Genomic DNA, 14,793 nt, shown 5'->3' on the forward strand with positions numbered 1-14,793 from the left:
AAAACACAAGAGAATAAGTGAAAAAGGAACTTCATAGATATAATAGGAAATTTGAGGTTATATTCCTTTAGTCTTTTTGTATTTGTTTAGTTATGTGTAAGGTATGAAAATCCCTAAAAAGTACTTTTTAAGCTAGCAAGAAATACTCCACAGACACGAGACAACGTTAAATACGGGTATCGAAACCATCCAAATGCAAATACTAAGGAAAGAAATAGGATGGGACTTTTAGGTTATTTTTCAACTTGTTCAAGTTGGATTTTAGATTCAAAAAGATGGTGGATTAGGTTTTTATATTCTTTTTATAATAATAATAATAACATTTTAATGAAAGTTCTATAATTTTTCTTTTGCATATAGATACAACTAATATGAACTTTTTACGTTACACTAGTAATTATTCATAATATATATATATAGAGAGAGAGGGTGTTATTCATTAGTAATAATTACTTAAGTAATGAATATTTGTCGATGATTAACTTTTATTGAAAAGTTTCTCTAACATTTTTAGTAAGGTTGACAAAAATGGGACAACATAGTTTACCAAAGTTGATTTATAAGGTATGAACTAAAAATAAGTTAACTTAACTGTGAATAAAAAATTATTCAGCTCAATTCATTATAAGTTGATGTGTTATATAGATTGATTTAATAATTTATTTTATATATTTATTATAATATAATAAAAGTATATTATAATTGTGCAATAAAAATATTTACATATTTTATTAAACATTATTATAACTATAATAATTAAAAATTAAAGTGTTTATTTATATAATTTGACAAAAATGTAAATAAAATATTTAAACTATAAAAATATTTTTGAACAACACTCTATTCTTTAAAAAAATTCATATTGTCAATTTACATAATTAAAAATAATAAATAATTTAAATAAAAAACTTGCAAAAAAATAATAAAACATTGTTGTTACGGATTATAGGTCAAGTTATCTTAACTCGATTTGAACATATGATTAAGTAAGTTGAATCCAATTTTATAAAAAAAAAATTAAAACTTTTTCAACCCAATTTAACTCAAACTTGTAGTAAATTTGGTTGATTAACGTGTTTAAACTCATTTTTATCTTTAATAATATTTCTATTTTTTTCTACTAGATTTATGTTGGAATTTGACTATTAAAATTATGTAACCTAGTTATACCCCAATCAAAACTTAAGTGTAATATATCCAAAATCTAATGTTAAGATACAAACTTAAATACATGTCGACCCAATCTTGATGGATTAATAATAGTCATATGTCTTGCCTTCACTATGTAGATTTTTTTTTTCTTTCAATCAACCAGACTTAAACCTGTGAAGAATTTAAATCCATTTTATGACATCTTTATCTTTAATTATATTTTTTTAACTACATTTTTGTTCAAATTGAAACTTAAATGATCCAATATAGTTGCACCCAAATCACCAACTCAATGGTAATGTTAAGATACAAACTTAAACCTTCAATATGTGTAGAAAAATTGTTTTAAATTTCAATATTTAAAAACTATTTAAACTAACAGCAATTGTAGTGCGATGAACAACAATGGGGTAAAATAAATAATTAGAGAACAAAAATCTCTCCTTCAGTCTCCTAACTTAAACCAGCTGTGTACTTTTTTTTTACCTGTTACTAGCTATACTAAGGATTGACCGACCAAACAAAAACCTAGAAATTTATATAAGAATAAAAGAAGAGAATGTAACGGCTCGATTCCACTCAAGTGGAAGTATAATTTTGTTTAATGAGAATGATAACACATGCATATAGAAACACAGCTGTTTGGTTTGAAGTCTGCAATAAATGGTAGTTGTGAGTAACACAAAAAGGAAAACAAATGAAGGGACAGAGTACAGAGAGGACTACTAAAGCAAAGTAAACAAACACACACTAATCATTTAACCAAAACCCTCCAAAAAAACCAAACAAAAACTCAACTATGCACCTTAGGCTTATCTCCTAAGCTACAATCCCTTTTCCATTTTTTAAATATTTCTTTTTTCTCCTCATAACCAAAGAAAGTCTTGTCAACAACCCCCAACACGGAGCCATTACCGGTTTCTACCACTCTTTCTTTCTCTCTTTTTATTTTTTCCCTTTCTTCTCTTCTCCTCTCACTCACCCTCCGTACAAAACATCATGTGAGAGTTTCGCTGGTTTCTATCCTCTCCTCGCTGTCCATACCCCAAATTTGCAAGTGCAACCATCTTTGTCACAGTTTCTTCACTTCACCACCTTAAACTTTTTCCTACCTCCTTGGACCCCAACAAAAAAAAAAAAAAAAAACATCACACAAGTGCTGATGATAGCTATGTGTGGCCCTCAGACCTTACAACCATTCATTACCAATCCCTTTGCTATTTTAGGGTTGTGCAGCCCTTAGGGTTTTCTTGTTCCTCACACCCAAAATTGAGCACCACTTCCTGTTGAAGCTCTTGTTCAGCTTGGTTAATTAGCTGAGTGGGAGGTGTTTCTGTTTCCCTGATTTCAGAGATTAATGGAGGGATACACTAATAACAATCACTTGAGTGAAAACACTGCTCCAAGTCCAAGTCCACGGCCTAATTTCTTGTACTCTCCCCCCACTGGTGGAAGCCATAGCCATAGCCATAGCCATCATCAGCATCAGCATCAGCATCATAGCCATCACCACCAGCATCATCAGTTTCCAATCAACACCTTCCATCTTCAATCGGGTGGATCAGATCATTGCTTTCAGTCTGATCAAGTGGCACCACACCCTTCTGTGAAAACCGAAGCCAGCACTTCTCAGCTTCACGCTCCTATTTTTCACTACCCTTTAATGAGAGGTACCCTTCACAGTAACACCACCACCACTATGCATCACCATCCCCATCAACAAGGAGGGAGTCCTACAAGCTCCACCACCGAAGTTGAAGCCATAAAAGCTAAAATCATTGCTCACCCTCAGTACTCCAATCTTTTGGAAGCTTATATGGATTGCCAAAAGGTCACCTATTCATTAATCAATTATTATTCATTAATTTACCACATTAATTACAGTAATCAGTATGCCCCCATTTCACATAAATAATCATGTGTATATAACTCTTATCTTTCACCCTCTATCTCTCTATCTTTCTCCCTATTTTCAGATAGGAGCTCCACCTGAAGTGGTGGCGCGTATGGTTGCGGCAAAGCAAGAGTTTGAGGCACGGCAAAGATCCTCAGGTGGTTCCAGGGATACTTCGAAAGACCCTGAACTCGATCAATTCATGGTGTGTAAAGGTTTTTAATTGCTGCTACAGTATCATTTTTTTTTCTTTATCAGGATTTCTTGATATTGTAAAAAATTATTGATTAATTTTGACTGATGCGAACATAATTATGGTGGGATATGATTGTGATCACTGTATACTATTTTTTAATGCCTTGAATGTGTGGTTTTAAGTTATTTTATTCCGTTACTATTTTTGGGGTTTACCCTTATACTTAATTGGAATGGTTGTTGGTGATGATTTATAACTATAACTGCAGGAAGCATACTATGACATGCTTGTGAAGTATAGAGAGGAATTAACAAGGCCTATTCAAGAGGCCATGGATTTCATGCGAAGGATAGAAACTCAGCTAAATATGCTATGCAATGGACCCGTCAGGATCTTCTCTGGTACTTTTTCATTCTCTTTATGGAGCACAAGAAGAGGGAGGATCCTATTCCCCTAATTCTCTCTCTCTTTTATTTTATTTATTTATTTATTTTATTCTTCTCCATCATCCCTTTCTTCTCCTCACAAACCATAAATGTTAATTATTCATAAAATTAATTAATTATCTAATTATGGATTACGCAAACATTCAACTATATATGAGTATTATGTGCTGGGGCTCAAAATTTTGGACCAGGTTCTGCAGTTCTTGGAAGTCGTAAACTCGAGTGTGTTCTGTAGTGAGCCAGGAAAGTTTGACCAAAAAATTTTACCTACTTACACATCGTAGGAGAAAAGGGTCCCAGACAGTGGAGATGATATTTCATCAAGCACAGAACCCTAACCTAATCAGTACCCTATATTATATATAATATTAATGAATGCAAATATTATAATAAAAGAGAAATAAGCAACATCTTTTTGTTTGGTTTCTTTTCAGAGATTTGACAAGTTTTATTTTATATTATATATTTTATATATTCTGTTACAGAGTTGTCCATTCTTCACGACTCCAGATGAACTTTATAGTTTTGTTTATTAGTGTTAATTTTCTATTTCTTCTTTTCATTTGAGACCCAAATTCACACGTTCGCGTCTTCTCGCTCCTATTTCCAAGTTTCTGAGTTCTGACAATTTGATTCTTCTAGGGTTTCCTAGTTAATTCATTTTTTATGGTCTGTTATGTCTTCTAAAACCTATTTTGGTGTATGCATTTCGTGGATTCGTGGGGTTTTTGTAGGATGACATTCTCACACTGTCAACACACACACACTCTCATCATTGTTGTGCTCAGATTTCGGTCTTGTTACAGAAAATTCCGTTTTAATCTCGTCTTTTATTCTTCTTTTTTCTCCTTTTGTGTTTGAGTCCAATTAATAACTCAGAAAGACAACATTGGATGCTGATACATTCCAATCTCCCACATCACAGTACGAATGAAATATACATTTTTCAGATGTTTAAAAATTATATATAACTATATATGTCTGTGCCTCCATATAATGTACAATAATAATACGAAACGTCGAAGTTTCTGGAAGTTCCTTGATTGTTACTTAAATACATATAGCTACGGAAAATGTTTTTTTTTTTTGTTTTTGTTGCTGATAGTACCCTATATATTTATGCTTCTGCATAATATATTTTTTCATATTTTGTGATACGTAAAATATTCGACACTGATAAAGAAAGACACCCTGTGGTGATGTTTAGTTCTTATTTTGCTTGAAATTTCATCATCAAATCATTTCTTTCTGATGTGAATCACAAGCTGCATGTTAATTTCATGGTGGTGACCTAACATCTGATATATGTACAATATGGTGAGGGTTTCTGCAGCCAACCATGTGATTTTTCTTTTAGAAGACAAAAGTTATATATTATTGACAGTGGGAATAAGGGTACCCAGTCCATGAACAACCTTAGAATGAATCTCAAATGCAGAAAACCAGATGTTTCTTGCTTCTATTTAATTTACCTTTATGATCTCTTTAAATAAACAAAGTATGATTTACCATTATGTGTGCCTAAATTAAAATAGCAACTTTAAGGTATTTCTCATATGCACCTGTGTGTTGTATTCAATGAACTGCTTTTATGATTGGAGGTAATTTATACATAAACACGAAAAAAATTTTCATTTTTCATTAGTCTTTCAGTTCAGGTTACTGTCACCTACCAAATCAAAGAGAAATGATAGGACAAGGTCATTCATTAAAAAATAGTTTTTAAGTCTGTCTATGCACACTGTATTCTTGTATATCTTCAAACTGAATGCAGAAGTACTCATATTTTTATTATATTTTCAAGATAGTAAATATATTTTTCTATTTAAGATTTATTTATTTATTTTTTAAAAAAAGTCAGCAAAGAGAAGGATGTAAAAATACAAGAGGCACCATCAGAAGTACAAAAAATGAGTACAATAAAACAGTTCATTATACAGTATGTGAGTCTGCATAAGGATTTAAAGAAATGGATTGGATTTACAGTCCAATATTTACTTGATATAATTTGAATGATTAATAAGAAAATGTTAGAAAACCATGAACTTAGAGTTATATATATGAGACAGGAAAATGAAATGGACAAATCAGCATGATTATATGTAGTATTTATACATATAAAAACAACCAAAATACCACAGAAATGTCAGTTTTTTGACAATTTTTTAGACAGTAAAATGGCTCCCTCTCTCCCTCTGTCTTCCCACGCAAAAAGAACTAGCCTTCCAAAACTATTAATTTCTGTTTTAGACCCTATTTAACTGGTTGAATTCCTCGTTAAATTTGTTCAAAAGGGTTTTATGATTATGATGCGATGAAGCCCTCTGAACTGAATTACTAGTTCCAAGGAAACACTTATTTTCTATGCATTTTCTCATATTTTTTTTTCATCAGCAATAATTTATAGCATTATTGAAGCATACATGAATATTCCAAGATTATGAGGACTAAGATTTTTGCTGGTATTAAAATTGTTAAGCAGAAGATAAATGTGAAGGGGTTGGTTCATCAGATGAGGATCAAGAGAACAGTGGAGGAGAAACAGAACTTCCGGAGATTGATCCTCGAGCAGAAGATCGTGAGCTTAAAAACCACTTACTGAGGAAGTACAGTGGTTACTTGAGTAGCCTTAAGCAAGAACTTTCCAAGAAGAAAAAGAAAGGGAAACTCCCCAAAGATGCAAGGCAAAAGCTACTTAACTGGTGGGAATTACATTACAAATGGCCATATCCTTCGGTATGTTATTACATCTCACTTTCTTTTTCTCAAAAATGCTTAAAAGAACAAAATTATTAGGGTAAATAGTGCTTAAACATAAGTATTAATATATTTTTAGTATAAAAAGTTCAATTTCCTTAACTTTTTTTTAACTTTCATGAAGTAACTAAACACGTGTGTTTGATATTTAATAATTGTCACTAATGATTGTTAAAAAAAGTTAACGTTAATCATTATAAACGTTAAACATATTAATGTTATTTTTCTTCTTAAGAAACAAATTTGACAATTGATGAAACAAATGCTCACTTGTACTAACTATTAACTATTAATTGATTTCAAACATAATTAAATGTGTTAAAAAAATGTATAGGTTTTCTTTTTCTTTTTCTATAAAAACAAAATACTGTATTATATTGAACCGAGTATTTACTGAGTATTTACTAAAATATAATAAATTGCTCGTTACTTTTAGGTTTTTCAAAAAATTATATAAAGTTCTCTTTTAACATCTACAATACAAATTCATTATAAAATACACATTAATGTATAAGAAATGTTGGCATGATATTTTTTTTAAACAATTAAAACAGGGTGAAATTTTACCAAATTTAAAAAAATGCTTCATTAATGTACTCAAAATCATTTGCATATTTCAATGTATAAAATAAAGTTAACAAAATCTGATAACTTATTACATAGATATTGACAAAGATAATCATAAATCTATATCCTGTAATTACTTCTTTACAGTTTTGAATGAATTTTACAACGAATAATAGGTAATATATAACATGATTTGTTTGTGTGATGGCATCAGAATATATGTTTTACTGTACATTGATTTTGTACAATGATGTTTTTTTGTTGGAAAAAATGAATTACTACAGGAATCAGAGAAGGTGGCATTGGCTGAATCAACTGGTTTGGACCAAAAGCAAATAAATAACTGGTTCATAAACCAAAGAAAGAGGCACTGGAAACCATCTGAAGACATGCAATTTATGGTGATGGATGGTCTGCATCCCCAAAGTGCAACTCTCTACATGGATGGTCATTACATGGCAGATGGTCACTACCGTCTAGGGCCATGACATCACATGGCCATGCTATATATTTATATATTATTTTATATTTTAAGTATTATTATTATTATTATTATTATTTAAATGCAAGGTATGAGTTTCTCATTAACAAAGAGACTGTGACCAAACTGGGTAGCAGTCAGCACTGTAGCTACTAGTTTCAGTGTCAAGCATACCATGAACATTAATGGTTTCTGCTTGTGATTGTGCAGTGTGAGTACTTTCAGTAGTTTGCCATAGTGATGTTCTACGTTCTATTAAACAGTGAGACATTTGCTTATTATATATTTTCAGTATAATTAATATTGGCAGAGATCATTCATGAGATGTGTTACGTTTCCATTTTAATTTCTTTTATTGTTAACCTAATTGACTGTGTGTGGTTTTGTGGTGTGATCAGTGCACACAGAAAAGGAAATTTGCTTGGAATAAATTTTCTCAACAAGTATTTATTTGGAAAGAAATATAAAAAGAAGTTTTGGTGTAAATTAAATTAATTTGTTCATAAATTAATACAATTTTTTAAAGGTCATAATACGTATCATAAAAAACTTTATACACACATGTAGAAAATTTGTAATAAAGTACTAGCTATAAAGCTTTTAATTTTAGTGTACCTGACAAAAACATATCATGAAACTTGTGATGGTTTACTTTTAAAGTTGCAATGTTAGGTTGTGGTTCTTGGTAGCTTTCTTACACTTTTTTTTATCAGCAACAGATAAATTTATATATAATATTTATAAGAGTATAAATTAAAAATAAGACAGATATTAAATATTTTATATATTTGATCTTTATTTTTATTTTTATTTAATTTATTATTATTATTTATTTATATTTTGAGTTACTTATATTTTTTTATTATAAATAAAGTATTCAATTTGTATGTTCAATACAAAAAGATTAATTTATAAATAGTTTTTCATTATATTCAACATGAATCTAGATTTTTTGGAAAATCAATGTTCTAAGTTAAAATAAAAAAGTTACATATTTTTAATTCAATGTATATCAAGGACAATAGGATATTATTTACTTTTAGATTTGAAATATCTTTACCATTTTATCTTTAAAAATTATTCTATATTAAAAAAATATATTTAACTTTTTTATTTTGATTTTTAAATAATGTAAAACTATTAGACATATATTATGGTTATTGTCTTAATATATTAAGGTTTTAACCAGTAGAATATAAATTTTAGACGTATTTTTCATCTAAATTGGAAAAGAAGTCGATGGTGTTGTATAAGTCATTATAGAGCTATTTTCCCTTTTATTCTTAGGGAGGGATTATGGTAAAAAAAACTTTATTAAGTTTGCATGAGTTTGCTTCGGATAATGCGAAACTCAGCTAATTGAATGATGCAATTATTGTTGACCGTGAAACTTGTGATGGGTCAATTTTAGGTTGCAATATTCATCTTTTGTGGCGCTTCTTATGTTTTCGTCCTCTTTATTAGGAAATTTTTATTCGTCATAAGCATCGAAAAATCATTATACCTTTCGTCATGATAAAATTTTCACTATAGGAAATTTTTGTGATGGTTGTTGAAGTCGTCGCAGTATCTCAAATCAGTATTGAATTTGTGATGTCAATTCGATAGGTCTTCAATAAGATTATTGTGACAAATATTACATTATTACTTTTCTCATAAAACAATTAACAAATTCTGGTTTAAATAATTTTCATTACTGAAAACTAATCAAAATATAAGGACATGCAATTTCCTTTGTCATTAGTAAAGTGTAATGTGTACGTGGATTGTTGTTGAAAATTACAATTGCTGTTCACAAAACACTACAAAAGCAGTTTTTGTTATTTTTTTTAAAATATAAGATTAATATCAATTAAAACTAAAATAGATGTTCAAATAGTTTGAATATTGTAATAAGAACATGTTTTTCATTTATTATAAGCGGTTTTAAAAAAGATAAATGTTAAAATTTTAGATTAAATTTATAAAAATTAAAATTTTAACTATCTAATAATTCAATTTTTTTTTTAAATATTTTTTTAAATGCATTTTCTATATATTCTCTTTGTAATCTCTCTAGCTTTCTAAATCTATTCTTGAACATGCCCTATTCCATTAAAATTGAAATTAAAGTAATTTTTTTCCTTTCCTATGATCATTTCTTACTTTTTCTTCTGTTCTTGTTACTTTATCTTGGAATATTATAGGGTCTTATGACTTTAGTTAAATGCTCTTATTGATAGTTTTTTATCATCACATTTTTTTTCAGTTGGTATTACTTATAATTAGAGTCATTGCTGTTTCGAAAGCAAACAACTATTGGGTAATGAAAATTAACTAAAGTACATTTGTTTTCCAATTAGATGTCTGAAATTAACATAATGCTATTTAGAATTGAGTCTAACATTCCCTTGAATTGGAGATAGGTGGAGTTAAGGCAAATTTGAATATGTGGGAATTGATGTAGGGGTTTAAAGTTGTCGAATTTGGATTTATATTAATTGTGTTTTGATATTATAAATATGTTAACGTGGGTAATTATTTTGGTTGATGTTATTTTTTTTTGTTGGTTTTCTACAATTTTTAATGAATGATCGAATCGTTATAAATTGTTATTTGATATGTTTAAAAGGTAAGTGATATTTTTTTTTTAGTGCTATCGCTTAAGCATTATGATGGTTACTTCAGTAGCATTAGTTTTAATTCAAAGAAGAATATGTTTGAAACAAGATAGGAAGTAAAACCTTATGAAAGTTCCAACAAACATTTATGTAATATTATGAAAGGAATTACTCTAAATACTAATAATATATTATGAGTCATTATATTTTAAATTAAATTAAGTATTAATTTTTACTAAACTTGTTTAAAGATATATTTATCAATGCATTATAAACGATAAAAAATATGTAGAGAAAGAAAATACGATGTAATATTTTTTTTAACTCTTTATATATAGAAAATAAAATAACGAGTGAAATAGTTTATCTAACAAATAACAAATATTCTGATAACGATAAGAAATCTTGTTATTATAAGCTTTAACTCATGACTCTGATATTATGTTAAGAATTGAATTTTAAGTCTAACTCAACATCATAAAACCAATTTATAAAATAATATTTGCATTCACTTATATACTCTAAATATACCTTCTCTTCAGTTGATTTGAAATTTCCAACAACTTGTTTCTTACATTTTGTTTTTTGAAGTTTTTGTCTTTCATTACATCATATTTTCAACATTTATTTTTCAAAGTTTGTCTTTTATTATTTATGGTTTTCTACATTTTCTTTCATTTCCCATTTCTCAAAGAGCCAAACATGTTGTTTATGATTTTTTTTTCACTTTGTTGTCTTTTATTACTCTAACTCTTTATGTTTATTTTATGTGTATTCATTGACGTAGCCTAATATATATTATAACATAATTTGAATCTTGTTTCTAAATTTTTTTATTAACAATAAAAATATATATTAGTAAACAAATACAATGTTCCATCCAAAATATTTATATATACAAGAAAGTATAAATAATAAGTACAATAATATAATTTATACTTCCCTAATCACTAAAACTTTTCAACACAGAACAAATTCATAATATATCAAAATCACGACTTTAAATTATATTATATCTTTGGTTGTTTGTATATGTATTTTCAGTCATTTTTCTATGTGCCTCCACATTCCAAAAATAATTTTGCGATTACATTTTTTTTTAACAAATTTCAAAATTTTTCGAAGGATTTTTTCTTTAATGAATTTCAAAATCCGTTAAAAAATTTTTCAAAGACTTCAACAAATTTCGAAATCTGAAAAATCTTTTAATGGATTTTGAAATCCGTTGAAGAAAAAAAAGTTTAACAGATTTTGAAATTTGTTTAATGTAAAAAAATTGAGATGTAAAGTTTTTTGAATTAAAAAAGATAATTTTAAAATTAAAAAAAATATGGAGGTGTAGGAAAAATGGGTGAAGGTGCATAGAAAAACAACTTATATGTTTTTATAGATTATTTTAGCGAATATTAATTTGGCCTATACTTACTTCCAATATTGTCGCTGGTTTCAACTTTTTCCTTTCCCAATTCATTTTTTTTTCTTTCTTATTTTAGTATATCCAAGATTGAATCAGTTGAGTTGATTTTACCCATTTTATTTACTCTTCACCATTTCATTTTCAAAGGTATATACTTATAATAAAATAGAGAGAAGAAAAGAAGAAGGAAAATTCACATTTTAAGATGGATAATTATACTTTGAAAATATTTTTTTTGACATTTTAATATCATCTATGTGTCATTCTGTAATTAGTCCATGTTAGTATTTATGATTATTATTATTGATTGTTGAGTAATTTTAGACCAAAAATGACACGTAGATAATGTTAAAATATTGTCAAAAAAAAGTTGTTAAAATATTATTATCCTTTTAAGATTAATGAATTTTTTTAGTTCACTTTTATATCCTAAATCACTTCAAAACAATAGGTAAAATCCAACCCGTCACCAAACAAAACACCAGCCGCGGTCGCATTACTATATTTTTTTTTTCGCAATTCAATAAATTTAGATTGTAAAATCTAAAATATAACTTTTATATTCCAAATTAATTTTTTTATATTTAAAAATATAAATCTGAAATGTAACTTTTTATATTGTGAAAAATACAATTTGTAATATAAAAATTATATTCTAGACAAGTATATATTCATATTTTTTATTTTATATTTTAAAATATATAATTTAAAATTAAAAAAATTATACTCAGACTTATACATTCAAAAATATAAAAATTTATGTCAGTGCAAATTGAAATTATGAAAGTACCCAAAGAAATTACTCACACTAGGTTTAGTTGGTTGGTTTGCTCTTTTGTGTATTTTGATGTTGTTGTACTGGGCTTTCCCCAATTTGTGTGTTTGAAAGTTTCTATCTAGTAAATTTCTATTTACAATCCTTGTTTTTCTATATACATATACTTAGGTTTCTTTTATTTAAAATTATATAACTACCCTTAAATTTCCGTCTTCTCTTCTGCACTCCCTATATACTAAACACAGTCGGTTTAGTTCGCAATGCTTTAAAATTAAGTTTGTTTCTCGCATTCATTAAAATAATTTTCACACCTTCAACATTGTTCTTTCTTTCTTTTTTTAGTAAACTTTGTACATAAATGTTTTTCAAAACACATATTGGTTTTTTCATATTTCGGAGAGTACTTTTTGTAGTATATTTTGATCTTTATGCTTAAAAAAAAAAAGATTCCACCGACCAGAATGTAAAAGAAAAAAAATACTCTTCAAATATTTTTAAGGATGTAACAGTATGTAAATTACTTCCTAGAATAATATTTTGTTTTCCATGGTCTAGAAGACATCTTTTCAAAATGTAAAAAAAGATAATATTTTTCTTCACCAATTTCTTCAAAACATTATCATTTGACTATCATTTTACAATTTTTTTTATGTCATCACTGCATTTGAAATTTAGTAGAACAAAACAAATGTAAAAGTTAAAAAAATTCGATAGTAAAATATGTTGGGTACAAACAAAGTTCCACGTCGGATAAAATAAGATATGAACATAGATTTATATACACATAACATACCTCCGTTGGTAGAAGGTTTTTTGGAATGGTACCAAAAATAAATCTGTGAGTGTTTAGCCTAAAGCAAACAATATTTTACATAATCCTTTGTTTGAGGGAAAGATGTTGGGTAAAAAAAAAGTTTTAGCTTGGTCTAAAGCCAAATAGTAGAGATTTATGTGTATGTGTGAAACCTCCCTACAAAATATATATTTATGTGTCCCAATCAACTTATGAACATTATATAGAGTTAAAATCTATGAGATATGTGGAAAAAATTATAAGAGTAAATTTGTTTTGCTTTAGAAACCAGTATTTTTATCGAAAGAAATAACCACCAAAAACAGTGTTTATTTATCTTTAATTATTAAAAATAATAATAACTATAATTCGATCTGTAGTTAGTGCCTGGTTACCTTTGGATTAAACCTCAATAAATGTGAAAAGAACAGAGATATTCTTCATAATTTTGGTGACTTTTTGCATGCTGAATTTAAAGTGGCTTTGGATTTAATTTATTAATAAAGATGCGATGGAAATTGTCCGACACATTTGCACAAGATTACGTGGAAAAGTTACCTAATTCTTGTCATGAAGCATGGAATGCAAATAAAATTATTTGTATCCTGTGCTGGTTGCTGCATGCGATCCAATAGAAAGAACACGCAACAAATTTTGTTTCATTAATTATCATTATCAGTGCAGATCGAATGATTGGTCTTGTTCCGCCGACGAATATAGACAATTGGTACACATCATAAACTCGATAATCACAATAACCATCATAAACTTATCATCAACTACAAGACCTAACAAAAAAATATTAGTATTTGAAAACTATAAATTATATCAGAATTGTTCCTGATCTAATTCGTTTGTAAGTACACTTTACGATTAATGATACTATGATTCCCCTCAAAGGTGATGAAATGGTGTTTTATGTTTTGAAACTATTTAAAAAAAATTCAATAAATATATTGTGAAAACTTTACAAAATACTAACTTTAAAAGATTTTGTACGAATTTAATATTTAAGCAGATAAATTAGATGCTTTCATCAATATATAATAAAAAAAAAAGTTGGATGAGCTGATCAGAACCACACGTAGTGGCTAATCTGGTATATTTTAATGTCTACTCTGATCGTATAATATTATTTGGTCACTAACAAGTTCAAATGGTGATTAACTCTTTAACAAAGAACTTTATCTAATGTTTGAAATGATTACACAAAATAATTTTCTATTTAAATTTTAAAAATGTTAGAAGAATATAAATTTTAGCACTACAAAAATACAAGTGTTATTAACTGCTAAAATTTTGTCAAAAACATAAAAAATCTATTGATAATGAATTTTTCTAATGAATTTTTAATAAATCAAAATTCGTCAACATGTAATTGGTAATATATACTGATGAAATTTTATATTCGTTGGTAATTTATTGAAAGAAAAATCTATCAACAATAATTGAAAATAAATATTATCGATAAATACTATTAATAAATATCGTGATTTGGTTTATTTTCTTCGTTTTATTTTTTTTTTTCTTTTAAGGTTCTTTTTTTATTTGTGTTTTTTCAGGACAACAAAATCAAATCCGTCTTCACTATCTATTTTCGCATTTTCAGGTGGTTGTGTGAAAGGAGTTACTCCGATGATGTGAATAAGCTTACAATGAAGATGTTGGTTATGTGGTGTGTGAACTAGTTCTAGTGGTAGAGATACATATGT

The 14,793-nt window shown here is 27.7% G+C and overlaps 1 protein-coding gene across 2 annotated transcripts; it reads left to right on the forward strand.

Annotated features, from left to right (window-relative positions):
- Window positions 1–1,995: 1,995 nt before the first annotated feature.
- Window positions 1,996–7,839, forward strand: LOC108337145 (homeotic protein knotted-1). Of its 2 annotated transcripts, none has more exons than XM_052881026.1 (5): window positions 1,996–2,983; window positions 3,129–3,251; window positions 3,511–3,643; window positions 6,168–6,424; window positions 7,297–7,839. In XM_052881026.1, the coding sequence occupies exons 1-5, from the start codon at window positions 2,510–2,512 to the stop codon at window positions 7,498–7,500; spliced, it is 1,191 nt and encodes a 396-aa protein (XP_052736986.1). In that variant the 5' UTR covers window positions 1,996–2,509; the 3' UTR covers window positions 7,501–7,839. The 2 variants fall into 2 exon arrangements, with proteins under 2 accessions (XP_052736986.1, XP_017429095.1); XM_017573606.2 differs by having other exon boundaries at window positions 2,011–2,983; window positions 6,171–6,424.
- Window positions 7,840–14,793: the final 6,954 nt, after the last annotated feature.

This window comes from Vigna angularis, chromosome 7 (genome assembly GCF_016808095.1).
Source record: "Vigna angularis cultivar LongXiaoDou No.4 chromosome 7, ASM1680809v1, whole genome shotgun sequence".
NCBI lineage: Eukaryota > Viridiplantae > Streptophyta > Magnoliopsida > Fabales > Fabaceae > Vigna > Vigna angularis.

Bases quoted from the DNA above. Each gene is read 5' to 3' on its own strand.
- LOC108337145 (XM_052881026.1), top strand. From the start codon at position 2,510: ATGGAGGGATACACTAATAACAATCACTTGAGTGAAAACACTGCTCCA. The intron at 2,984-3,128 runs GTCACCTATTCA...CCCTATTTTCAG, and splicing joins CTTATATGGATTGCCAAAAG to ATAGGAGCTCCACCTGAAGT. The intron at 3,252-3,510 runs GTGTGTAAAGGT...CTATAACTGCAG, and splicing joins CTGAACTCGATCAATTCATG to GAAGCATACTATGACATGCT.